This window comes from Dermacentor andersoni, chromosome 1 (genome assembly GCF_023375885.2).
Source record: "Dermacentor andersoni chromosome 1, qqDerAnde1_hic_scaffold, whole genome shotgun sequence".
Classification (NCBI taxonomy): domain Eukaryota; kingdom Metazoa; phylum Arthropoda; class Arachnida; order Ixodida; family Ixodidae; genus Dermacentor; species Dermacentor andersoni.
This window is the reverse complement of record NC_092814.1, coordinates 324699681-324727288: the sequence shown is the minus strand read 5'-3', so window position 1 is coordinate 324727288 and position 27608 is coordinate 324699681. Positions and strand designations below refer to the sequence as shown.

Below are 27608 nucleotides of genomic sequence, written 5' to 3'. Positions count from 1 at the left end.
CGTGGTCAGTGGTCATCCGCCGAGGCCGCTCAACCCCCCTCGGGAAACCACCCCTCGCGAAAGAAGCGGGCGCGCCCCCCACAGGCGGAACGCCAAGCAGCGTTGACGTGCTAACTGCAACCATTATGACAATGACACGGCTGGCGGCGATCAGGAAAATTACTCTTTGCGGATCATGGAGGGGTCCACGTCGTCCAGGCGCTCACAAATAAAGACCTCTTACATAGACTCGGCGGGCTCCACGCGGCGCGCCGTTTCGAGCAACTTCTGTACAGCGCGTACGCCGCTGTTAAGAGCTGTGAAGACGCCAGACGCTGTTCTTTATGACGAGGGAGTCGCTCTTCCACGCCCCGCGGAGCGCGGTTGCCTCTCCCCCCCTTCCTTAAGGCTACGCACACTCTGCAAACTGGCTTCCCCCACCTCCGCAGTACGGACGGAGTGCGCAAAGATACAAGCGATCGGCCTGCATGCGCTCGGAGCAAACTGCGTTCGTGACAGGCATATAAGGGCCCGACTGGAGACTTCGCGCGAGCCCTCATGCGCCGCGCGCGCAAGCCTTCGCGCTTCTTTCCTTATGCCTTCTTTATTTTCCGTCTTTCCGTGCATCCCAATAAACACGGAACGATTTGCCTGTTAAACGAGCCGGGCAAGGAAGCTGTTCTCGAGTTGATCGCCGCTCCCAGGTCAAAGGTCGCCAGAGTCGTTTAGCCGTCGTGTACGTATAGTTGGGCGATATCGCGTGGGCTAGATGCAGCTTCGGGACACCCGGTGCGCTTGTTTGCACAGTCACGTTCCCCCCGTATACCTCGCCAAGTTCTGACGCGCTCCCCACTTGCAGAGAGCGCGCCACTGGCTTCTATGCTCCTCACGTTTGTACGGCGAACAAGGTTTGGCATGCTACCCGCTGGCCTTCTGTCAAGACGCGTACATGCGGCGAGTCCTTTCCGCGCCACGAAGGTGTAGCTTTCTTTTTTTTTTTTTTTTTTCGACGCTAACCTGAAGTTGCGATGAAATTTTGTTCTTGATTCAACTACTCGAGCCTTTAAACGTAGACATTCTAGGCGTGAAACGACCATCGCCTCTGGCGGCCGCTAGCGACGGAAAACTTGTGAAGTAAAGAAGCGGCAGCAATATGGGCCTAGAAACTGGGCTTTCATTTTCTTCGGACTGTATATGTTCACATAATATTTTCAGCGCTGTTTCGAAGTGTTGGCACGCAAAATTAAAACAAATTAGATTATGGGGTTTTACGTGTCAAAACCACTTTCTGATTATGAGGCACGCCGTAGTGGAGGACTCCGGAAATTTCGACCAGCTGGGGTTCTTTAACACGCAACTAAATCTAAGTACGCGGGTGTTTTCGCATTTCGCCCCCATCTAAACGCGGCCGCCATGGCCGGGATTGTCGGCACACAGGCTAGTGGAAGTGGATGCAAGTAGATGTCACGAGGGTGTCAAAAATTCTGTGACCAAGCTGTTTTGCGCTCGAATATGTAACTTTGTGATAAGGCGAGTTCGCTGGTTGGACTCCATCAGATGGTCACCGCTGGTCAATGCGTCGCCGATCGATCGAGCGTTTTGATTGACGTCATGTGTCTGAACAGAGTAGATGGACGAGTTATAACTTAGTCATGTTCGGCTCTTCGATAAAAAAAATTATGGGGTTTTACGTGCCAAAACCACGATGTGATTACGAGGCACGCCGTAATGACGGACTACGGTAATTTGACGACCTGAGGTTCTTTAACGTGCACCTAAATCTAAGTACACGGGTGTTATCGCATTTCGCCCTCATCGAAATGCGGCTGCCGCGGCCGGGATTCGATCTCGCGATCTTCGTGCTCAGCAGCCCAACACCATAGCCACTGAACAATTACGGCGGGTGGCTGTTTGGTATTGTGCCTTCTTTCGATTCTCAGTTTTTTCCGTGTTTGCCGTGTATTATGCATGTTTTCAATAAACGACCAAACCCGCCGTGGTTCCTTAGTGGCTTAGGTGTTGGGCTGCTGAGCACGACGTTCGCGGGATCGAATCCCCACCACGTCGGCCGCATTTCGATGGGGGCGAAATGACAAAACACCCGTGTGCTTAGATTTAGGTGCACGTTAAAGAACCACAGGTGGTCGAAATTTTCGTAGTCCGTCATTACGGCGTGCCTCGTAATCAGATCGTGGTTTCGGCACGTCAAATCCCATAATTAAAAAATAAGAAAATAAACCATCAGTTGACGCAAGCGCTCGTGTCGTCGCTGCTTTTCTTTGTCTATACGTCTTCTTTCGCCGTGCATCGAGAACGTCACTGTTTGCGCGATCGTGGCATTCTCAAACTTAGTAGTGATGAAAATTGTCTGGTACTGTAGGCTGGGTTTCTTTCATTTTTGCAAAACGCGCTTCGCTCACGTGTGAATGTATAAGGTCTACAAAGCGATAAACTGGCTAAGAATCAGTGTAAGCGCAATGGAAACTCGAAGCCATGAAATCGACGCAGCCACGAACGAAACACAGCGGCAGGCGCAGATGCGTGCCGGCCTGATGCCTTCTCGCTCGCCTCATATTCGTGCGGTGGCGTCGCCTGCTGCCGTAGTCATCTGAGCTGCGCATCCCCTGCTCTTGGTTCGCCATCGCCCTCGAAACCTTTGAAAACGGGAATTTTCTTGCATACCTTGCATTCAGGTCGGAATCGAGACCTGCTGCACTTGCAAAGCACGAGATACAAACGCGTGCTGCACCTCTCAATTGCAGGCTGCACAGCCCTGTTATAGACTCTCAGGAAATCGAGCATTCCTTGTTCACTTCGCCTCCGCGCGTATACCGTGAACTGGCGATCGCCATGCGCGCCGTACACACGTACGCGGGCACAGTTAGTCGTACGCACGCGAACAGAGCTGCTCGACAGCTCTTCCGTGGACCGCCGATGCGTGTGCGCACCTCTACGCGGTCCGGCATATACGAAAGGCACGCAACGCAGTCTCCTCTTCTTCGAAGGTGGGGAGGCCAGCGCACTCCGCGGCCGAGTCTTGCGTTGGCTCGTCTCGACTACCTGGCGCCACGTCCGCAGACGTATATATGAACCTCGTAAAGGCGGCCGGCCCAGAGGTGCTCGTAAAAAAACAAGCGCCCGCGACGCCACCGCCGGGCCCGCTGAGAGGCTCCCAAAACGTTTGGCGTCTGTCAGGGAAAAGCCGCGGCGATGATGCCTCCCCTGCAATTACCCCGCAGCAGCGGCGGTGCGCGGATCCCATGCAACGTGTGACGCCTGGGAACAGCGGGCACACACACGCACTCGCGGCGGCGACTGGAAGGAGTCGCACCGGTTAGAGCCTCAACCCCGATCTCCTTGGGTTGGGAGAGAGGACTCATTCCCAGGCTGCGTTTGCGCGCATCATTTTCGGCTGCGTTTTGTATGCACGTATACATGCGGTATGCCGTATACAGATGCGGCGGCCACAGTGGGAATGGCTGCTGCCGCGCGCTGTCCGTTTTGCCCTGGCTAAACAACGCGACGGAAGCGTTTAGAGAAATTGACGTCTGCAAGGAAGACAATGATTAGCGGTATTAACGCAGATGCGAGCTGGCAGTGAGATTCGCGAGTGGGCGTGTACGTCACATACGCGTGATAATCTGAATGAGAATTAGAAGAATTGCAGTGGAGGGACTGAAGGCATGTAGTTTATGCAGTGTCGTAATGTGCACGCTCCGCTCTTAGTTTGTTTCTTTTCTTTTTTTTTGTATGTTTGCATATATACGTCAGAAGATTCAGAGTTGGAGTTACGTCCACGTGACTTCAGATTCATTGCTTTTATTGCTGCCGGACAGCGAGCCGAATTGTTCATCTCATGACACCTTGCTTTGACGCTCTCATTTATCGCCCCAGCGTCCCCGACACCGGCGGCTATAGTGTTGCGAGGAAAAATGAGTTGACATTCCAAGCTTCGTCGCTCGTCTGAGTGTTACGCACCGAGCGTTGCGAAGCTCGGGTTGAGCAACGTTGGCGTTTCTAAATCTCGACCGTAAACACGCCCGTCATTCGGATCATGCACATTTAAGCATATTCGGATCTCGAACACTCTCGTTTTGGATCACGGCGAATGTGCGTTGCGCGTGCCTCCCATTTGGCTTCCACCGCTCGCTATAGGCTGTGTGTTCTATAGCGCTCCTTTCTTTCAGCTGTGGAAAGCTTTAGCGCAAGGTGCCCATTGTGAGCAAGACCAGAGATTCGAAGGAAGTGCTCGAAAAAGGCCGCGAAATCTTTCTTACCGCCTTTCTTTAAACGGGTTCACCTCTAGAGAACACAAATCCGTCGGCTGTCTTTAATAGGACGGGGCTCGAGCAAAAAGTACTTCTCTTTCTAACGCTCCCTTTCACACGCACGCACAAGCACAGTTCGTAAGGTTCCCTAAACACCTACGCACTCACAGCCAGACGGTACAAAGAAACCACACTATACCGAAAGCTGACAAGCGGTGGGCGTGCGCGGCCGGTCAGTCATCTGTCCGTTGCGGCCACGTGACTACACGTCCGTGCATGCTACTGCCGATGTGTAACCTCCGAGCGCAGATGTCCGCCGTGCAACGCTGTATGCTCTGCATGGCGGCGCGCTCTGCGTGGTTCGGAGACCCGGCATGCACGTGCCGTGCAAAAGGCGGGCGCCGACATGTATGCGCGCGAGCGAGCGAGTGGAAGGGGGGGGGGGGGGGGGGGGCAGCGAGAGGTGTGCGCGGGTCAGCCGTCGAGTGTTTATGCAGGTCAAGTGGAGACGCGCACCAGATGCCGTTCCTCGCCAGGGTCCCGCGGTCACCGTCGACACAACCGCGACGGCAAGTAATAACAATGCGGTCGGTGCATGACACGCGACAGAGCTGTTGTGTATACACGCCGCTAAGATTAACCGCGCCGGCGAAAAACGCCGTGTAGGCGAAAGAAAGTTTGCATTCCGCGTGTATATGCGTATGCCTCGAAAAATAAATAAAACGTATACGATTGCTGTCTAATGAAAGATCATCTAGGTTCCAGGTCTTCCTTTTTTATTTTTTTTATATAGTCTTTCTTTTTTCTCATCGTTTACAGCTCGCTATCGTTAACTGCGTATTAACAAAGTCATCCAGTATTGAAATTATGTGGTTTGATTTTATTACACGTTGGCAAAGAGCACTCGCACAGACTTTTGTCAAAGGAAACGAAGACAGTGCGCACATGACTGCACGTTCACTCCAGGACTTGTGGCATCGGAACTGCTCGACAGCTCTGGAGAGGAAAGCAAACTCTCGCCTTATATCCGCACACCAACGCTTTCTAGCACCAGAATTTCCATGGGGTCGACGATACACGACCAGTAACACTCATGTTCTTTGTTTCTTTTTTGACAAAGGCCGTGCCTCCCCCGCTGCTTCTTTGTCGGGTTCCTCCTCTGCGTCCTGCACGGACTCTGGTTTTTCGGGCGTGGTCCGTTCGTTCACTCTCTGCGGTGGCACGTTTTCCCGGTGTGTCATCTCCTCTTTAAAAAAAAAGGGAGGCGACCACGCGGTCTTCAAACGCATCGATGTAACCATATCTGTCATGGAAGGAAGCATCGCTGCCGGATAACCTGAACAGCTTACCGACTGTATCACTCACTCACCCTCCAGTATTCCTCTCGATGCCCCTCATATTTTTTGCCCCCGATGCCACGCGGTGACTTTAGCTGCGATCAAATACTAAAGAAATGGAATCTCATCTCGACAGTATAACAGGAGGCAGCTTCGGGGCTTCGCTCTCCCGACCTATTATGCGCGGCCTTGTACACTCGCACACACTGCATAATAAATCCGCACAAAGGGTTCGTCATGCGTGGCAACGTTGTCCGAGAGTCTGGCGGCACAACAAAAGTGCTGTCTTTCGGGAAGGTCTCGTTTCATGTCATCCAACTCTCCGCGCTTCCGTACGGCGAGCCGCCGCACGGCGGAGCAGGTGCGCGCTTTCAAGCGCCCGCCAAAAAGCACCATTACAGATGGCCCTTTATTTATCCACGCGCAGTTGTACGCGCGCGCCGATTTGCCTCGTGCAAAGAGGAAGCCGCCACAATGCGAAACACGCCAAGCGCGGCTAAAACGTTCCGCGCATTTTTCTTTTCTTTTTAAAAGATATATATGTATATTTTCATCCCCGGCAGGCGCGCTCTTGCGGAGTGCACCTACGCTGGGTGATGCGCTCAACACCGAGGGCGTTTTGGTCCATCACCGCGTGAATAGCGCGGCTCTGCTGGGCCCCCGAACACCTGACGACCGCCGGCCAGATATGACCGCAGCTTGAATAGGGAGCACCAACGAATCGGAAATGCACAACGGAAGCGTGGCGCAGTTATTGATGCTCGCACGTTCCGATGCTCCGCGTTTGGCGCCGTGGTTGTACGCGCGACAGCATCAGCTCGCATGCTACGCTTTACTTGTTGCGCAGCCCTCCTATAGCATACGCAGTGCAAGACTGTCATGGGTTTGTTGGTAATTTTTACTCTTTCAGGACCAGGTATTAGCCTTCGTGTCAACATGCAGTGAGTGCTTTATTTACCTGCACTGTGTCAGATGACGTTGACACTAAGTGCCACAAAGCAAGTCAAGGCTGTGTCACAATGTGAGGATCTAAATGCGTACGTGAAGTGTTTCCATGAAATGGCCGAGGGAGGACCACGGACGCGTGCTGTGGATTAACGAAATTTGTTCGTCCGAATAAGAACGGTTCGTCTCGGCACCTATCGTTGTCACCTGGTTGGCTATCACAGTTAGCCTCCACCTGTTCTTGTAAATATATGAAACATTTCGTGAGCGCGCACAAAACGGTTTTGTGCGCAAATTTGTGATCAGTTTCCCGAACCACGTGCAACATTTGAGCATCACGTCGTCCTTTTAAATTTTAAGTTAGATTATGGGGCTTTACGTGCCAAAACCACGATCTGATAATGAGGCAGGCCGTAGCGGGGGGCTCCGGAATAATTTGTACCACCTAGGGTTCTTTAGCGTGCACCTACCTAAATCTAAGTACACGGGAGCTTAGACATCGTGCTTAGCAACCCAGCTCCATCGCCACTAAGCAATCACGGCGGGCACATCCTTCTTTTTACGAGAAGACGAGGCAGAAGAAGAAGGCGAGACATAGATGTATATACAACACTGCACTCAGATGCTCACAGCTAGATATTTATTCACAAGGACGACCGGCTTAAATGCATAAAGAGCCTGAAGGTTACCAACACAAGCCGAGGTTCCAGAAGCACGAACAAGATATCGATCAGACAAAAAAACTCATCCACGGATAAATGAAATCTCGTGTGGATGAAGCGATATCGGAGCCGGCTTGTGCGCGTGTCGCCGATACTGCGAAGGGAGCATGCATGTATACCCCCCACTTTCGCTCCTGTTATTGTCGTAGCACTGGAAAATCCCGCATGCACGTGTTTTCAAAACGTGGCTGCAATACATAACCTATATAATGCTGCGGAAGGTGCTAGATAGCTAGGGTGGTACTATGGCGAACTATAGGCGGCATCGAAAAAGCTGAGAAAGATCGGTGGCGTCGCCATCTGTATTTCACATTCGGTTTCTTTTATGCCATATAGCTATATAGCCACTGCTACCGCGCTAATGGCAATCGGCTTGTGTTCTACAAGCCTAATCTATCAATCTGGCTGAAGTTAATATTTGCTTTTATTGTTTCACTTGAAGGCATGAAACACTGGGTGCCCCTTTGTTCAGCCTTCTGTCGTGTCGACTGCTGTACGTCCTGTGCGTTAATCTACATGCCGTACGCTATACAGTGCGCATGACCCAACTATGCTCAGATGAAACCGTTGTTCAGTAAGCACCTCTCTGCGGCATTATGATACGCATAAATGTACGTCGTTGCCTTTTTTTTTTTTTCGTACTGTGTTTATCTCCCCGGCACTAATTAGTTGTCCTGTTGGCTCTGGCTACCACAGGGAGCGAGTCCCCGGAACGAACGCTCGAGTCGCCCCCTGGCGGCGGCGGCGGGGGTGGCGGCGTGTGCTCGCTGAAGATGAAGAAGCAGCGCAAGGCACGCACCGCTTTCACGGACCACCAGTTGCAGACCCTGGAGAAGAGCTTCGAGCGCCAGAAGTACCTCAGCGTTCAGGACCGCATGGAACTGGCCGCCAAGCTCAACCTCACAGACACACAGGTCAAGACGTGGTACCAGAACAGAAGGTACGCCGCCCCGCTTGTGTGTATGGATGCGCATGCGCGACATACAGCACCTTACTTTAGGAGGAAGCTTTAGCTCGGGCCCAACTCCGAGGCGGCCTATTCAAATACATGTAAAACGCAAAAACGTTTATTGAGATAACCCCTGGACCGATTTTAATGAAATTTGTTGCATTTGAAAGAGAAAGTTAAATTCGAGTGACTGTCGGAAACGGAATTTCGATTTAGGGTTTGAATTTTCTTAAAACGATTTCAAATATTTGACAGTTTGAAAATATAGAAGCACGAAGTTTACAAATTCATAGCTCTGCATCAAAAACTCATATCGCGGTTCTGTAAACGGCATTATTAGATCATTCAAAGCGGACAAATTCAATACGTCATTTTACATCTTACGTGAATTTGCTACGTTGGTTACAAGGGTATTGCAAAAGCTGTATTTCTCTATTATTAATTTATTTTATATTCATGTGTAACAGATCAATTTTGTCCGCTTTAGATGTACTATTAGATGCAATTCACAGAATTGTATTATCATTTTTCGTTGTTGAGTTACAGAGTTGTAAACGTGATAGTTTCGTTTTCTGAAAATTTTTGATTTTTGCCAATTTTTAATAAAAAATTGAAGACCTTACTCGAAAATTCGAAACCAACAGTCACTAGATTTTAAGTTTTTCTTTTAAATGCAACAAACCTTGTCAAATTTGGTGCAGTGGTTGCCGATAAAAACAAATTCTCCTTTTACGTGTATTTAGATAGGGGCACCCGAGCTAAAGCTTCCTCCTAACGTCTTTAATGACTGGTTGACTGTTGGACTTGAAAGAGAGAGAGATAAAACAAAGCCAGGGAAATTGAACGTCTCGAAGCAGCGCTACACGGCGTTATGGGAGGTGACTGTTAGTGGGCCGCTCCGGGTTAATTTTTGCAACAACGGGGAATCAAAAGTGCCTGATGATGATGGTGTTCAGCAGACTCTCCTTTGCTTAGGGATCCTTCGAATGTGAAAATGGAACGGTGGCATGGCAGGGCATTTCAAGGAATACATTAGTAATTCTTAAAAACGGTGTATTTGAAATAACATTTTCCCCCCGGCATCACATCGTTCTCTGCTATGGGCTTCAGATGCTGTGCGATAATTGCCAGGACGCTATTAAATAAATAAGTTTGGATATCTAAATTTAAATCCGGATTAAATTAACGTAAAGCACTTCACCCTTTCTTTCTTCACCGCCATGCACGTCTTATGCGCTGTTTTTAAACCTGAAACTTTACAAATTTTACTAGCCAAGTTTCGCATGCTTGTTGAATTGGTTACGCTAGCGCACACATCGTAATTGTGGAGTGGAAAGCAATGGCTGCTTAAGGCATGTATACGTTTAGCGGCAGTGATGAGGCTGCAGGTCTTGATCGGTGAGATTTCAATTGTCCCCAAACTCTACCACGGATTAAGTTCCCCGTATAGTCTTGGCCCCCAGCATAGACGACACAGAAGCATTGCGTGAAAATAAATAAATGACTATTTCACGTTACTGGGACACGCGGGCTCACCCCACTGTTCCGAGGGACGTCGCATATCCGCTGCGCGGTCCCCTATCCGCGTTAGCTCGCGTTTTCGCTGGCAAAAAGCGAGAGTTCGACGCGGCGGTGTTCGCCTCTGCGGGGCACACTCAGCCAGCTTGCAAAGGCGACCGCGAGCGGCCTCTTCTTCCAGAGCTTCCAGGCTCCGAAAAAAGGGGCGTCTCATTTCCAGCTTTCCGTGCCGCCTTTAATTGTGTCTCGCCAAAGCGCTTGCGCGCTTCCCGCGACTGCTCTTAGCGGCAGGAAGTATGGTGCCTGAGCATCGTGGGAGACGAGTCTGCCGCGAGGGCATGGCGGGAGAGCGCGCACCCTTCTGTCGCCGCTGCAGAGACGGTCGCCTAAACAACAGCGGCCGCGCTCCTGTCAGGAATCGCTTAGCCAGAGATATATACGCGCCAAAGCACGCCCCCCCCCCCCCCCCCCCCCACCACCCGACTCCTCTCGCTCTCTCCCCCGTCCGCTAAACGGCTGCCGCGCTGCACGTTGCATGCGCCGTGTGTCTCTGCGTCGACGCCAAAAAACTGGCAAGAAATACGGGAGGGGGCCGCGCACGCGATGTATGTATCCCCGCGCGCGACGCGGCGCTGGACGGCAACTGCTTCGGCGCTCGCTCGTGCGCGGGAAAAGAAGAGCGGGGGGAGTTGGGAAGCGTTCCTTTAGCCGCGAGCCCCCGGAAAGGCGCTCGCAAATGAATGACCGCTCATGACCGCAAACCGTATTCAGCAGCAGCAGCGTTTTGGACGTTTCTTTTGTTTTCGTCTCCGCTCGCCGCTATCTCTGCGGCGCTCACGTAAAGGACTTCCGCCGACACTGCTGCCGTGTGTACAAAACGAGCGTTTAGAACGTTTAAGCCGAGACCGCCCTTCTCGTGTGTATTTTGTTTCTTTAGTACGGTGTAGTATAGAGAACTTAGAGGAAACGAGGAAACCATTTGTGCGTCTGGTTAATTTTTCAGACGTCGCTTCGCCGGTTTTTCTCTCCCCTCCGCCCCCTTTCTTTCATCCAGTCCTCCTCTGGCTTTTTGTGAATGCGGTTAATTAAGCTTGCTTTATGGTCCGGGCGATGCATGCACCGGTTCCCAGACGTTGGGCATCTGCAACGCAGGCAGAGCCTGACGCTGCTCTGTATAGGGTGCGTGAACGCGTGTTCGGAAACAATGTGCTGACTTTCTTCGAAACCCCATTCTACATATTCTTTTTCTCCTACAGTTACTTCAATGCTTTCCAGGTTCGCTCCCTGCATGTTTAGAGAACGGGTACTTGATCGCGGTGCTGATTTGCTGCAGCAGGAAAATCATCGGCGGGTATCGCTGTTTCGTTCTAAGAACCGCTGTTTTAATCATACTTACACTAATTTCTTGCACGTTCGCTGCAACTCTTTTTCAACGTTAATTCACACTAATGCACTGCGTGCGCTCTAAATAACATATCTTGGAATTCAATGAAACTACGTGTTTTCTTTTTCTTTTTTAAACCTCATTAAAAGATGTCCCAGCTGTTATAATAATTTTATTGTTGATAGTCATTTTCTTCGAGTTTAGCGATACTGCGCTAATTTCGTGCTTTCACATTTTATACCGTTTAGATAGTGGTATACACATACATACGGTCGTCAGCGTTTTTACAAAGGTTTATAGCGGAGAGTCACTGGTTGCCATTGGGCAGGTATCTTGTAGCGATGCCTTTTCCAGATGACAATATCCTCCGGCGCTTTTCGCGTTCGCGAGTGATCAAGCGACGTTCCGCACCCGGCGGAACTTCGAAAGCGGCCACTCACGAACGCGAAAAGAGCCCAAAGGCATTGGCAATCGTAAGAAGGCATCACTACAAAATCCTGGCCCTGGCCTCGCTACGCCGCAACGGCACGAGGGCCCTATACACATTGTCATTGCCAGCCTTCACTGCGCGAACCCTCAATGACACCAAATCCGCGCCTCATGCGGTCTAAGTGCTGGAGTCCCAGCCCCGCGTAATCTTCAGTGAACAAAAGAGTCGCCTACATACAGAATACGCGATTCGTGCATTTGAGCGTCTGCCAACGCTTCTTTTCACCCACGCGCAGGACGAAATGGAAGCGCCAGACGGCCGTGGGTCTCGAGCTGCTGGCGGAGGCCGGAAACTACGCTGCCGTGCAGCGAATGCTCCAGACGGCCCCGTACTGGTTGTCCAGCTACACGGGCCTGTCGCCGCAGTCCTCGCTAAGCACTATGGCTGCGTTGGACCTCTACTACCGGCAGGCCGCTCTGCAGAAGCCCATGGCGTACCGGCTCTACCCGGGCGCTCCACCGCCGCCGGGGGTTCCGGCCGGGGTGGCTCCACCACCTCCCCATCACGCCCCTCCTCCGCCGGGAGCCTCGAGCAACGGACTGCCCGCCTCCGTGGCCGTCGTGCCGCCACAGATGCCGCCGCCGTGCTCGTCTTCGACGGCGAGCGCTTCGCCGTGCTCGACGGCCAGGCCGTCGTCTCCCGCTGCGCCGTCTCATCCTCCTCTCCCCACGACGTCGTCGTCCTCTTTGTCGTCGATGGCGGCGTCCCTGTCGTCTTCGGTGTCATCTTTCCGGCCGACGAGTAGGGAATCCTGTTAGAGGAGACCAGCGTCAGTCGCCCGCCCCATCGCAGGTCTCCCGCACTGATGCACCTCCTGCACCTCCTCCCACTCCTTTTGTAGAAAGCAGAGAAGATTCCTCCCACCTTCGACCGTTGTCTCGCTCTTTGATGCACTGCGAGAGACTGACTGAGAGAGGGACGGAGAAAAATGGGAGGATGGTGAGCTCTCGAAGCGGAAAGTCTAGTCGTTACACCCACGGAATGCGAACTTTTCACTTTTATTTTCTCATTTGCCTAGCAAGAGCGAGCAGAACCACCGATTTGAGCCATTACCTAAACTTCGATGTTTTGAGAGCTCTTAGAAGAAGAGCTTCTTGCGGGGTTCACTTTACCGGCGGGTGAATGTTTTCCGCGGATGAGAGGCTTTGCGCAAAGGACAGTATAAGTTAGCGCGCAGCGGGTTGTCAAGTGACATGCAAGTGATGCTTGCGGAAAAGTTCTTTTGCCAGCCGACAACTTCCTTCGGGTCAATTTGCTGCCACTGGCACGAAGCTTTTAAGCCGGGAGCAGATTTGCCGACGGGTATTAGCTAATCCGTGCACGCGGCTACGTATAGTGCAGTAGAATTGTAAATTCTGCTGCATTTGAATTTCCCGTGTAAGCATGACGGTGCTTGTGAAGAAAGGAGCGTAATATGGTGGCGTATATGGCTAAGGGCATGACACATTACGTGGGACAGTATTTCCGCAGGGGTGTTTAGACCAAAGTCAAACTTTAGGACGAACGCCTGTACTGTTCGGTAGCTCTATCCCACGCATCGACCATTGCTTGTTATTTTCAATCGTGTATGCGAACTCCCACCGTCTGCACCTTCCGTTAGCAAGGCAGTCTGCCGAGGAAGCAGTTACGAGATGGTGACCTCGCGCCCCGGTTGAAACAGCATTCTTGCGCACACTCCTTTGCTTATGTTGTTCAGGCGTAGATCGGCGGCGCATTTCAGTCGCGAGTGAACGTGTTGAAATTAAGCAAAAAGATGCGTTGGGTTCCGATGTCAGTGGCTAGCATGGCCATGGCCAACGTGCAACTTCTAACGCATTCCACGCTTGAGGGCAATCTTCCCGCGTTGTGTAAATAACCGAAAGAGGAGAAAAGCTACAGGAAAGTCGGTAGTGGATGTGACGACTTGCCGGAAGCAGCTTGGTATTCTATGGCGCGAGCCAGACTTGTTTACGGGTGCGATATCTGTTTGCTGAGAACTGTGTGCCGCCAACGCCGGTGCCGTGCTTCGAACTCGCAGAGCTGTTTGGAACAGTTTCGTGAAAACACTGAGTGCGTGCAAGAACTGAAGAAGACAAGGGCGGTCTTATACGATGGCGCCTACGGACAGCAGCGCCCTCTGCAGCGACGTAGGCTGACGTGAACCCTCTTCAAGCGGCATTCCTGACCATCCCCCGTCAATTTGACCGACCTGTGACGAGACCACCGTATTACGAACGCATCTGCAATTGTTCTTTCGCCGTACTGCTTTTGTTGCATTCCCCCCCCCGACGTGAGATCGCGTCAAGGTGTGCTGTGCGCTCTTGAACAGTCGCGCACGTTTTGCAAAAGTGACTGTGGACGATGCGGGAAAAGAATCGTGTGCCGCCATCCTCGTGTGACATTGTGAATTGAAGCTCGGGTGTACGGCGCACCAGAACGCGCCCTGTGTAATATAAATTTGTAATCTCGCGTAGATATGGCAATAAAAAAATGCTAATAAGGCGAGCAAAAAAAAAAAAACTGTTGTGTTGAGAGTTTCTGATTTCGTGAACGTTATATTTTATATAACGTTCACGATTATACATTTTATATTTTATATATATATATATTTTTTTTATATATATATATTTTTATATTTTTATATGTATAGTTACGCCTCTTGAGGGGAATAAGTACACTGTTTTCATGTTGCTTAGCATAACTTGCAGCAAGTAGTAAAGGATCAGTAAGCCTTAGCTGCGGTTAGCCTGTCTGAGTAACCAAAAGGTATCAAAACATTCCTTCGTTTTGACCCCTCGACCGCTTCCCTCGGTTCCCTTCAGGCCAGTAAACTAGGTGGGACTGACGAGCTGCAGCGTTAACGCAATATCGAGCATGTTTGCAACGTGCGAAGCGTTCAAAATTAAACTGTCCCGGCTTCGTACCTCTCGCCTATGATACGTGGTTGGTGAAATATTAAAAATAACTTTCACGAGTGGCGCGGTTGTGGTAGCGTTAATGTAGCCCCTGAAGTCAACATACTTTACATATAATCGATTATTATTTTAATTGTCAATATTTAAAGAAAGAACATCGAAATTATAGGTCGCAATTCATGGACTCAACTCCTCCAGCATGGCCGGCACGGAAGGAATATGCGCTGTGCAGGAAAGCTGATTCTGAGGTTCTATAACGAATCCACTACAGTGTACCAGAATTCTAGTGCACTGTATCACTGCCGCCATGCACAACAGAGGAACAACGTTCTGTTGTTCCGCGTTTTATTTTTATTTATATATTTAGCTGGGAAGGCATCGAGCCCATCAAAATTCGTCGAAGAATAAGTGTGCAGTTGAATGCCACTCGTTCTTTTTGTTGTTATAGCCTGAAATATTAGATCAACAAGGAGAACGACTGGCAATGCCAGGTCGCTGCAACACATGTGCCAATACAATAAAGTTTTGGAACATCCACAGTGGCGGCGTTGATCCATAGCAGTGGCTATACAGTGACTTATATCTCCGTTGCAGACACGCGTAAACATAGACATTGTAGGTTTGCTTATGAAGGATAACGTCTGCACCCTTGACTCGAGCACTAAAAAGAGGTCAATTTCGCCATTTGTTGTTTCATCTCTCACTGGAAACGAAAGTAGTTAACTTTTACGTGCGATATCTTGGACACAGGCCGTTGAGCTTCATTCACGCTGTATGTCTGGCAGTGGAGCAGATTCAACGACAGGCTGAACCAGTTACATGGTTCACCTCGACAGAATAGACGTCATCCCTAGCGTTCTTACAGCTTCCTGAACCACGGAGCACCAATCCAGCTTTGATACAGAAAGCTAACTGTAGCCGAGTCAGAAGGGCACAGAGCAAGGCTGATATGGGCCACGATTTTGTAACGATGCATTTTTTTTCCGATGCTATTTCTCTTCACGCTTCGTCAGTGTCCAGAGCGACGCTCCGCCGGCGTTATCTATCAATGGAATCAGCCGGCCATGAACGGTGGTTGATAAGAGGAGCATTGAATCGAACGGAAGGCATCGCTACATTGTACTATATACCACCGATGTACATCAGTCGTGCTGTCGTCACAGGCGTGGTCAAAGACAATAAGGTTGCTACTGATGCACAGTTGAGGGGGGCGCCTATTGCTATGGCACCCCTGATAAAGCCATATACAAACCTGCGTCAAGAGAATTCTACAAATCAGTAACACAAGGTTCGTCCTTCGATGCGAATTCTGGGAAAGCCCTTCGCTACAGAGTTGACCCGAATTTAGTATTCCCGGTTGTAGGGCTGCGTGACTGATCGACCAACTGTCCATATAAACAATTGTTTCCTTTTTTCGCGATTATCAAAAAGAAATCGAATTAATAGGTGGAGATATATGGACTCAACTCCTTCCGCATGACTGCCACGGAAGGATCTGACTCGGAGGTTCTATAAATGGTGCACCACAGTTAAGAACGCAGTATCGTACAGGACGAAAATACGTGTTGGTGGTACCAACGTGCGTGCCCTCTTCGTACCTATTCCCGCTTCTTGTCGCAGGACTGCTGCGTATGCAGCTGCTCACTCTATCTATTCCCAATAACAATAACTCTGCGAGCCCCTTCCAATATACCTTCGCGTGTTGACGCGACACAGGTACCATCCTCTGTCATCGCTCCCTGCCCCCCCCCCCCCTCCCCGACCCCAGGTTCCAGCTTTTCAAGGACTATATCGCGTCATCAGAGTGTTATACCGTCAAAATTTTCTCCCGCCTGTATTCCGAGAATACCTCCGTGGTTTCTGCCTAAAACTTTCGTTACAATGAAGATCCTTGGAATTACTAAAAAGTCATCCGTTGCATCCATTGGCCTCAAGCAACTTATCCTGTTTCACATTTCTGCAGAGTATGGAGATACTGTACACGCGTATACCGATGGCTCTGTCACACCATATGCCTCCACTGCAGCCTTCGTCATTCCACATATGATCATCGCTCGGCGGTTTAAACTAGACCATAGCTCAACATCAACGGCCGCAGAACTTGTTGCTATCCGGGAGGCACTTCGATTTCTCTCCGAGGAGCCTCCTCGCGCATGGACGATATTCTGCGATTGCAAGCCAGCTCTTCAAAGGATTGTCTGTGTCCTCAGACGGGGCCCGTATTATTCCATGGCTATAGAAATTACAGAGCATCTCGACCACGTAACTAGGAATGGCCACAATGTGACCTTTCACTGGATACCCTCACACTGTAGCGTGATCGGGAACGAACAGGCAGACGCTGAAGTGAAATAGCTTTAAAAATGATTCTGAAGTACGCATTCCATTCTCACGAAAACATACACAAACGCCCTACTTCGTCGCGTAATACACAACCGTACGATGGAACACTGGACCCAACCAGATTGACGACACAAGCGAGTACACAAATGGGAGCCAGATATGAAATTTCGTATGCCTCACAAGCTCAAAAGAAGCCAAACAAGCACGGTGCACCGGATTCGCCTTGGTGTCGCATTCACTAACCGTTATAGAGATATGATAGGTGCCAGTGATACTAGCCCAAACTGTGAATGCTGTGAGGTGCCAGAAACACTTGAACCGCTTCCCGCGTACGCGGAAGAACGACAGCAATTGGCCTCTTCCATTGCAAACGTCGATAAGAGGTCGCTATCATACGAGTTTCTTTTAGGTCCTTTACCTAATGCAAACAGCGCAGCCCTGATAACAAGTGCCGCTATAGCCTTTCTCCAAGCCACTGGGCTGCACGCACAGCTTTAGAGATGTCACAACGCCCGTGCCCCCTCCGAAGATTTCCGGGGGGGGGGGGGGGGAGGGGCTGAGCCCTTCCACCCCCAGGCGATGCCGAAGGCTACCCACACCTCCCACCTAACGTGTCATTGTCAGAGTTTTGTCACCTACATCATTTGAGGTTTCTTTTGACTTGCCTCGACCTTATTACTTAAAATTTCATTGTGGCTAATAGCTTACAGCATCATTGCTGGCGCGGACGTGCACGGATTTTAATTCATACTTTGCCTTATTTCTGCAAATCCTGACAATATAGGAGGACAAGCGCATTAGAAGTAACAGCAGCGGCTGCCTCATCCGTCACTTCAACATTGTTTTAAATTTCCACTGTACACACCATGCACATACACAATATATTTAAATATATACACAGAACAAGGTTTGTTATATATTTAAAGAGAAAGAGGTAGCCAATTAACAATTATATATAAAGGCATGGATAGCTTAGGCCTAGAGAATGAATATGTTGCTGTATTCACTTCGCTTCAAAATGATTTGCGTGCTTTTTTGACCCTCAGGAAAACCTGTAGACTTTAGTGACCCCTTCGGCAGAGTCCTTCATCAACGGTGTGTGAAATGCACGTGAATGATCAGTATCGCTTCTCTTTCCAGTTAGCAAAGCTAACGACTCTTTAAAAACACTTCTAATAATTTACAATATTCATTAGGGATGGAAACATCGTCACTTGCATGCAGAGGCAACAAATAAATACAGGGTGTCACAATTAAGTATCATGCACCGAAATTAATAAAGGAATCAACGAGTTGCTCTAAGAAAACCTAGTGCATATTGGTTCCAGTACAGTGTAGTAGCTGCCAGTAATTGTTTCGTTGTTGAGGTTTAATTAGGTAACTATAATTAATAAGCTAACTGGAGACGTACTTTAATAATTATCAAAGTGTCAATGAGGTATTAGTAGGCATAGCCAAGGGACATCTAACTGCGGTACTTTCAGCAACGTGCTAATTCCGTACTAATTTTTTCAGACTGATAAATAAACCCTGCGAAATATGGCGAATACCACGTGATTGCGCTCCCACTCACATCATCAAGCAGCGCCCTCGAACAGGCTCCTTCTGAGTTAGCCAGAATGAAACTGAAGGAAATAAAATAAAATCCCTGCCCAAGCACTCCGTAGATATGGTTAACCAGCTGAGCTTAAACGTGCAGCCTCGGTGTTTATGACTGGGTTAATCCCGACGGTTCATTAAACGACGGCTTGGCAGGCTGCCGGATCCTCAGTACGCGGTTGCTGCTTTCGCTCGGCTGCACTAGCCTGTTCTTCTGCCCGGGCTGCAGCGTCGGGACGGCGCAGACGAGCTCGTTCTCAGTTCTGCTCGCGGCGTTGCTGATCGAAAGCTGCCTGCTCCTCAGGAGTACGTATGACGCGTAGCCTAACCATTTCGGAGCCGGAGAGAAACTGCTGCGCGCACGCTCGGCTGCGACAGAGAGCAACAACGTCACTACTGCCGTGGCCAATCGCGTGCCTCTCGCTTTCTTTTTTCGTGCATTCGCATGGATTGCGCCGGAGGAGTTTTCGGCGTACAGGCGACAGACGGACGGACAAATCGGCTAACCATATACAGCTTCACTATGAAACATCGTGATCGAGCTAGTGCCTTATCTGCCGCGCCAAGGCCGAAGTAACATGTCGCGTTTGGTGTTTGTTGGAAACAAGCTGTGATAGCGATTGTCTTAGCGTTGTTGCATATGGGTCGCAAGCCCCAAGGGTAGCGTTGGCCTGGCGGCCTGGGGCACAAATGGAAGCATCCGAAGGTCCTGGCAAAGGATGAGTCGACTGCTAACAGAACAACTTGTTTATTTTAGTATCGCAAAAAAGCGGCCGGTCAGGCCGACCGAAGGGGAGAGACGGGAGAGCACGTTACTCGACGGAAGAAATCGGAGCCTCTCTCGGCGTCCGTGGGCTGCTGCTTTTATACTCTCGGAGTCGAGCGCTAGAAGGAACGGCTCGCGATGAGGCGCACGTGACGGCGCCGCACGGACACGTTGAGACTAGAAGTGACGCATCCGCCGGGCCGGCGCCGGTCAGACCTCCTCGCTTCACAGTTGGGGAGCTCCTCTCCCCGGCTGCCGCGCTTTGACAAGCGTGGGCACCAACATGCACACACACACACACGCACACACGAAGACACGTGGCATTGAAACATGCCTGGACGCGCATGGCAGGAGGCGTTGCGGCAGCGCTGAACGGGCCAAAATGTCCGCCGCTTTGAACGAAGCCCCGGCGTCCGTTGCATCCGCGCCGGCTATACCGCTCGTCGTAGGCGAAACGTAACAGCGTAGATAAAATGCACGGATGGTCCTTTTTTGCCACGAAACCTATCACCACAAAAGTGAATTGACAGCGTCAGTGCAAATGTTTAAAGGTGCGTTTTGTTTCGTCCCAGTCGCCATATGTCTTTCTATCATGAGCAGAACGTAAAAATGGTCCTTGCCTCGGGAGCTACAGATGACAAGAGGAAGGCCGCAAATATATATCAGTTATGGAAGTGTGGCGGTAGACAAAACGCGTCGACTATCATCAGAAATAATGAAAACCTGAGAGAAACTGGCAGCTTCAAGAAACAGCGGCGTATACGACTCCATCTTTGAGTCCTAGCCTACGCACGGATGTTCTAGCATTCATGGCCTTAATCCCTCATGCTAGCGTGCGGGGACATGGCCGCCCAAGTACCAATTCTGTTTATTTCGCTTTTATTTTTTGACACGAACCCGTTTTTGAAGCACGTATACACTCTCATGAAAACTAAAACCGCCACTTTAATTTGGCTTTGGTACGAAGCAAGTTTCTGGCGCCAAATATAGCTGCGTGCGCACTCTGTGGGCAATATTTTGTGACTCGAAAGCAGCCCTGCAGAGCTTGAGAAGTTTACGACGTGGCAATTATGAACAGCTGGTGTCACAAATCCACGAAACCTGCCATTGCGCTTCTGAAAGAGGACATAATATCATATTTCAGTGGCTGCCGGGACATTGTGGCATCGTTGGTAATCACCTCGCCGATGACGCTGCCCGACGTGCCCAGGCTGGCTCACCGACACTCCTTATACCTTTATCCAGAGTCGACGCTGCAAGAGAGCTTCGCAGTCTCGCTCGTACAATCACGTTAGGTTGCTGGCATACACCTCAGAACTCTAAGTGTCGTTTACACAGCCTCGACCCATCACTGAAACTTACATTACCAGCGAACCTTCCACGACGTGACGCAACACTGCTGTGACGGCTGTGGGTAGGAGTAGCATTCACCAACTCCTACAGCTATCGTATTGGAATGGCGGATTCACCAATGTGCGCTAAGTGCAAGTGTGAAGAGACCATCAGTCACCTTCTGTGCCACTGTTCTCGCTTCGATAATCAACGCGAGACTCTCCAGTGTGCCTTAAATAGACTGGATGACAGGCCATTTACGGAAGCGAAGATCTTGGGGGCCTGGCCTCATAGTTCATTGGCCCAGAAAGCAGTTCGAGCGCTTTTTCGCTACCTGAGGGAAACAGACTTGAGTGCCAGACTGTAGACATCCTACACCTAAGTTCTCTCTCTCCCTCTTTCACTCCCCATTCCCCTCCCCACGTGTAGGGTAGCAAACTGGACTCAGTCTAGTTAACCTCCCTGCCTTTCTGTCTTCCCTTCTCTCTCTCTCTCTGTCGATGAGGTGCGAGCAAAGCCGGGATTCTGAAACATGCTATGCCAATTACATTGCTTTTCGTGTTTCGTGCGTGGTCAGAGCGGCGCTTCGGTTGCGTTATCAAGGAGCTTTTGTTATCAATGTCATCAGTCGGCCTTGACAGACGCATAATAAGTGTGACGTAGAAAAGAGAGGAAAGAATAGTTACGAAGCCGCGAAACCTGCGGCTGGTGCTCCTTCAGTACCATTATCAAGGTGATGCGCTGTGTCTTCGGGTTTGCGACAGGCGATGCGGTTGCTTTCAATCAGCTTATTTGAGGGCGCTGCTTGATGATGCGGGTGGGAGCGGAGTCACGTGGTATTTTTCATATATCGTGAGGTTTGTTTGCCAGTCGGAAAAAAATGCGCGCAATTAGTACGTCGCTGAAAACGCACCAGTTGGATGTCATTTGGGGGTGCCTGAGGGTGCCTGCAAATGCCTCACTGACACTTTGATAATTTTGACGGCACTTCTTGAATTAGATAATTAATTCCAATTGTCGAATTAAATTTCAGGAACGAAAGAATTACTGGCGGCTACTCCATTTTACTGGAAACAATATGCACTAGGTTTTCTTGGAGTAACGCAAGTGCTATTTTCTTTTTTAAGTCTTGGTGCATGATAGTTGGGGCACCCTGTCTAGGAGGGAAAGAGATAAGTAGAAAGCAGGGAGGTTAACCAGAATAACGTCCGGTTGGCTACCCTACACTGGGGGAATGGGAAAGGGGAAAGAAACATAACAGGGAGAGAGAGAGGAGGGAAGGAAAGAAGGAAATTGCGGTGAATTCGCTGAGGTGTGTGGTCCAACAGAAATTGCATTAAAAGTCACAAATGGTCGCACAGTCTAGTTAACTCAGTAATGAAAATGAGGCCAAGCCGGATTCACTCGAAATCAGAATCAATAGCAGCCATGCGCAGGAGCGCTTATAATCGGACTCACAGAAAAAGAAAACAAAAGACAGAGATAGGCTGCAGTTTCGCCGGAAAGGCGAAGCAGTATTAGTGATAGCGAATTATACGACAATTACACGAAGGAAGATTACACCACCGAGAGACGCCAGATTCTTGGTGGTGGGAGAGGACTCGGGCTGTGAAAGTGAACTGTCTCGTGCGGTGAGGTCTTGTAAATTTTGTATGGTCTTCTATATATATATATATATATATATATATATATATATACACATATATGTATATATATCATATCATCTTATGGCTTCTTATGATATGATTAATAAAAATCGGGACCCGCGTTTAACCCCCTTTCTTCTCGTTTATTACACAACGAGGGTCTCGAATCCGGCTACATTGATGCCTGCAGGTAGCATATGTGGGCTTATTGACCAGTTGCCTTCACCCTAAAAGATCACGTTCTCGTAACGCCTGCGGCAAAAAGGACGTTCCACGTCCGCCGCCAAGGTCTGTGAGTGGTGGCGCTGGCTAACACTCCCAGGGTTCTACTAGGACACATAAGTACCCAAGAAAGTGGATGACGAAACAGCGTCGCGGTAGCTCAATTGGTAGAGCATCGCACACGAAATGCGAAGGTTGTGGGTTCGGTTCCCACCTGCGGCAAGTTGTTTTTTCATCCACTTTCATTTCCAATAATTTATCGTTTCATTATTTCATTTATTAAGCACAAGTAATTTCCCCTATGTTGTCATTGGTGTCAGTGTTTGTTGGCTTCTTATGATATGATTAATAAAAATTCGGGCCCCTTGGTTAAGCCCCTTTCTTCTCGTTTATATATATATATATATATATATACAGAATTCGGGAAGCTTGGCGCCCCCCCCCCCCCCCCCCCTCCGCCGGAAAAATGAAAACTTTCCGCCTATGGGTACACCCGTGATCAAAGAAGTATGAGGACCATGGGATCTGCGAAAAAGATGAGAGAGAGAGAGAAAAAGAAACAAATTACCTCACTGCCTTGGGCATGTAACCTGAACTTGAAGGCTGCAGTTGAGACTTGGCACTGCTAACACTGCTGTGCACTCGCTATTTTCAGGCTGTTAGTCTGCGTTAGAAAAAATTGATTTTAACACGAATAATCTTCTTTGCCTCTTTCGCTCGTTTTTGTGGTTGGCGTCAGTCGGTGGTAGGCGGTCGTTTGTTGATGGTCGGCGGTCGAACTTGCGATCAAGAGACGCCGAGGAAAAGGGCACGCGCCCTCGCGAAAGCAAGTTGCGGGGAGGGGCGAGGGGCAAGTGGCAGGGGAGGTCACTGTGGCGCGTTAGTTCGGGCTTACTCGCTTACAATAACAATCATCCTTGATGGTTTCTGCACAACTCTAAAGCGAATAGCTTTATTTGGCTCTTTATGCCGTTTATGTGGTTGGTTGGTGGTCGCACTCGGCAAGGATAACGTTCGTTCGTTCGTCCATTCGTCCGTTTTTTCGCTCTCTCGTTCGTTCGTTCGTTCGTTCGTTCGATAGGGCCACTTTGCCCGGTCAATGGTTCATTGACAATCGTCGGCGGTATCCGTCGTGGTTGCTTAGTGGCAATGGTGTTGGGCTGCTAAGCACTAGGTCGCGGGATCAAATCCCGGCCACGGCGGCCGCATTGCGATGGGGGCGCAAACACCCGTGCACTTATATTTAGGTGCACGTTAAAGAACCCCAGGTGGTAGAAATTTCCGGAGTACCCCGCTTCGGCGTGCCTCATAATCAGCAAGTGGTTGTGACACGTAAAAACCCGTAACTTTAATCATCGGTGGTGGTTCCTGCGAATAAATTTTTCGTTGAAGCTGTGGTGCGCATGCTCTTTAAAGCAAATCTCTTTCTTTGCATTTTTCACCGTTATCATGGTTGGCGGTGGTCGGCGGTCTGCGGTTTGTGGTTGGTGATCGTCGATGGTCAGTAGTCGGAGTTGCAATACAAAGGCACTGAGGGAAAGGGCGCGTCTTCTGCACAACCTATTTGCGGGGAAGGGTGAAAAAGAGGGTAATGGGAAGGTGGGTGGGAGCACCTGTAGCTCACTCACTCGCTCGTTTGTCTGTGCAGGCTATACGCCTACATTGACAATAACTGTCAATGGTTTCTGCACAATTTTATCACAAGTGTACGCACACACACACACACACACACACACACACACGCACGCACACAAATCCTCGCTGCATTGGCACGTAAACTGATACATAAGGCAGCAGTAGAGTTGGCATTAGAAACAGCGCAGGGGATTCGTGAGTTGCAGGTTGGCAGTCTGAGTTGCCCAAGAAATTTTATTTTCTTTCCCTCAAAGTTATGGTGCTCACACTTTTGATCACAAGTTTGTGTACCGGGGAAAAAAAGAAAGAAAGCTAACAAAGAGAAAAGTGCATCTGTACGTCGGACTGACGCTACAAACAGCGTTTACCTCCACCATTTTCTTTATGCGAAAGCATCAAATGACCCATTGAGCGAAAAAGCCGGCGTCTGTAGCACCGAAAGGGCACCTAAATTCCCATTGGCTGCGACGCCAGGTCAGGAGGCCGCCTCGATGGAGCGGCGCCTGCGAAACGGTGTTGCGGCACGGAAGACAGCATCGCCGCGACGCCACGTCACCAGCGCGCCTCGACGCAGCAGACACGGTGACGCGACGCCGCTGGGCGAGAAAGGATGTCGTCGGCGAGACATTCGCGTCACTCGCGCGTGCGGATACCGCCGGCTCGCTCTCGGAAGGCGGTGCGCGGTCCGTGTCGCTCCCTGACCCACACTGGGCTTAGCTGCTGCGCGCCTGCCGGCCTTGGTGGCCGCTGCTGCTTCCACGGCGTCTCGTTGCGCAGGACGTCGCTGGCATGCGGCGTTGGCACCGCAGGCTCCTGCTGCTTGCCGGCTCGGGCAGCACGTACCGCTATGGTACATATCACTCGCAGCGCAAAACTCGAAGGACCGCTCAGCGGCGTTCAATTCAACACTAATGCATTCGCATTCACAACTCATAAGAAGTGCTTACGTGACATCGTATTTTTTATGTCAACGTTTGTTTGTTGACGTCGTTAATTATGATCCATTTTTAACGTCGCTTCGAAGCACGCGCCCAAAGGCATGAGAAACGAGCGCCGCACCGCGGCGGTCGCAACTGACCAGACACGTGATCTCAAAAACCGGTGAGGTTGAGGAGCTCGCAGCTGAGTAATTCGGCTGTAGTGGCAAGCGCGTTACACCATGTCGTAGGCGTCAGAATCATGCTAGCATTCATCATCAGCAAGTGCCAAACAAATGTCTTCGGAAGACACTCCTTCGTTTTACGCGAACGTTATCACTAAACATTCGGAGGACGCTTAAGCTTCGCCTTTAAGTATTCGCCTTTAACACTTTCTTCAGAAAGCCTAGCAACAGAAAGTGGACCTGGAAACGCCCTAATGGTGAAAAAAGGAATGAAATAGGTTTCATACTTTCTGTCAATCTCAGCATAGTGCAGGACAAGTGTTAGGTAGGGTAGAGTGTAGTGATCATAGGTTAGTGAGGTCTAGGATTCACTTGAATTTGAAGAGAGAAAGAGTAAAATTGGCCAAGAAGAATCAGACCAAGCTCGACGCAGTAAGAATAAAAGCGGACTAATTCAGGCTGGTACTTGCAAATACATATGCAGCCTTAGGACAGCGAGATGTAGATGACATAGAGGTAATGAATGAAACCGTAACTAGGCTGGCTTCATAAACAGCAACTTAACTTGGAGGCAACGCATCAAGGCAGCCAGTAGGTAAACTCTCCCAAATAACAAAGGACCTAATTAAGAAACGACAAAAAATGAAAGTGTCGAACTCAAGAGATCAGATAGAATTCGCGGAATCGTCAAAACTGATCAACGAGGAGAAAATAAAGGATAATCGAAATTATAATGTAAAAAAGACTGAGGAAGTAGCAAAAATTGGAGGCAGCATGAAATCAGTGAGAAGGAAACTTGGCATATAGGACAAGCCAAGGTGTTTGCACTGAAAGATAAGCAGGGTATTATCATCAGCAACTTCGAATATATAGTAAAAGCAGCGGAAGAATTCTATACTGACTTGTACAATACCCAGAGCAGCCACGATACGTCCATTGAAAGTAGTAATGAACAGTTTACAGAGCCTCCTTCTATAACTAGCGATAAAGTTAGAAGGGCCTTGTAGGACATGAAACGGGGAAAAGCGGCAGGAGAAGATGGGTTACCAGTCGGTTTAATCAAAGATGGTGGAGACATAATGCTTCAAAAACTTGCGGCCCTTTACACGAAATGTCTCACGACTTCAAAGGTCCCAGGGAACTGGAAGAATGCCAACATTATACTAATCCACAAAAAGGGAGACGTTAAAGAATTAAAAAATTATAGGCTCATTAGCTAACTTCCAGTATTGTATAAAATATTCCCCACGATAATTTCGAATAGAATGAAGGCAACACTTGACTTTAGTCAACGAAGGGAACAGGCTGGCTTCAGGAAGGGATACTCTGCAATGGATTACATCCATGTCTTTGATCAGATAATCGAGAAATCTGCAGAGTAGAATCAGCCTCTTTATATGGCTTTCATAGATTACAAAAAGGCATTTGATTCAGTAGAGATACCAGCAGTCATAGAGGCATTACGTAATCAAGGAGTACAAGCGAATTATGTAAATATCTTGGAAAATATTTAGAAAGATTCCACAGCTACTCCAATTCTCCACAAGAAAAGTAGGAAGATAACTATAAAGAAAGGGGTCAGAGAAGGAGACAGAATCTTTCTAATGCTATTCACTACGTGCTTGGAAGAAGTATTCAGGCTATCATATTGGAACGGCTTAGGAGTACGGACCAAGGGCGATCATCTCAGCAACCTTCGGTTTGCAGATAATATTGTCCTGTTGAGCAACACTGGGGACGAGTTACAAGAAATGATTGGGGACCTTAACAGAGAAAGTGTAAGAGTCAGGTTGAAGATTAATATTCAGAAAACAAAGATAATGATCAATAGCTGGGCAACGGAACAAGAGTTCAGGGTCGCCAGTCAGCCTCTAGAGTCTGTGAATGAGTACGTTTACCTAGGTCAATTACTCACAGGTTCCCGTGATCATGAAAAAGAAATTTACAAAAGAATAAAAATGGGTTGGAGCGCATACGGAAGACATACTCAGATCCCTACTGGAAGCTCGCCATTATCACCGAAAAGAAAGGTGTACAATTAGTGCATTATACCGGTGCTAACATATGGGACAAAAACTTGGAGACTGACAAAGAATCTCGAGAGCAAGTTAAGGATCACACAAAGAGCGATGGAACGAAAAATGATAGGCGTAACGTTAAGAGACAGAAAGAAAGCGGTTTGTATCAGAGAGCAAACGGGTATAGATGATATTCTAAGTGACATTAAGAGGGGAAAAAAATGGAGCTGGGCAGGCCATGTAATGCGTAGTTTAGATAAACGGTATACCGTTAGAGTAACATAATGGGCGCCAAGAAAAGAGAAACGCAGTCGCGGACGGCAAAAGACTAAGTGGGGTGATGAAATTAAGACATTCGCATGCGCAAGTTGGAATCGGTTGGCGCCGCACAGGGGTAATTGGAGATCGGAGGGACAGGCGCCTTCGTCCTGCAGTGGACTTAAGATATGCTGGTGATGG

At 49.4% G+C, this 27608-nt stretch overlaps 1 protein-coding gene across 1 annotated transcript in view; it reads left to right on the top strand.

Annotated features, from left to right (window-relative positions):
- Positions 1-14205, top strand: part of LOC126516879 (uncharacterized) — a 46808-nt gene extending 32603 nt beyond the window's left edge. Inside the window, exons 2-3 of the mRNA XM_050166967.3 lie at positions 7948-8191; positions 11828-14205. Coding sequence (XP_050022924.1) covers positions 7948-8191; positions 11828-12350 — 767 coding nt within the window. The 3' untranslated portion in view covers positions 12351-14205. The remainder of the gene's footprint in view (positions 1-7947; positions 8192-11827) is intronic.
- Positions 14206-27608: the final 13403 nt, after the last annotated feature.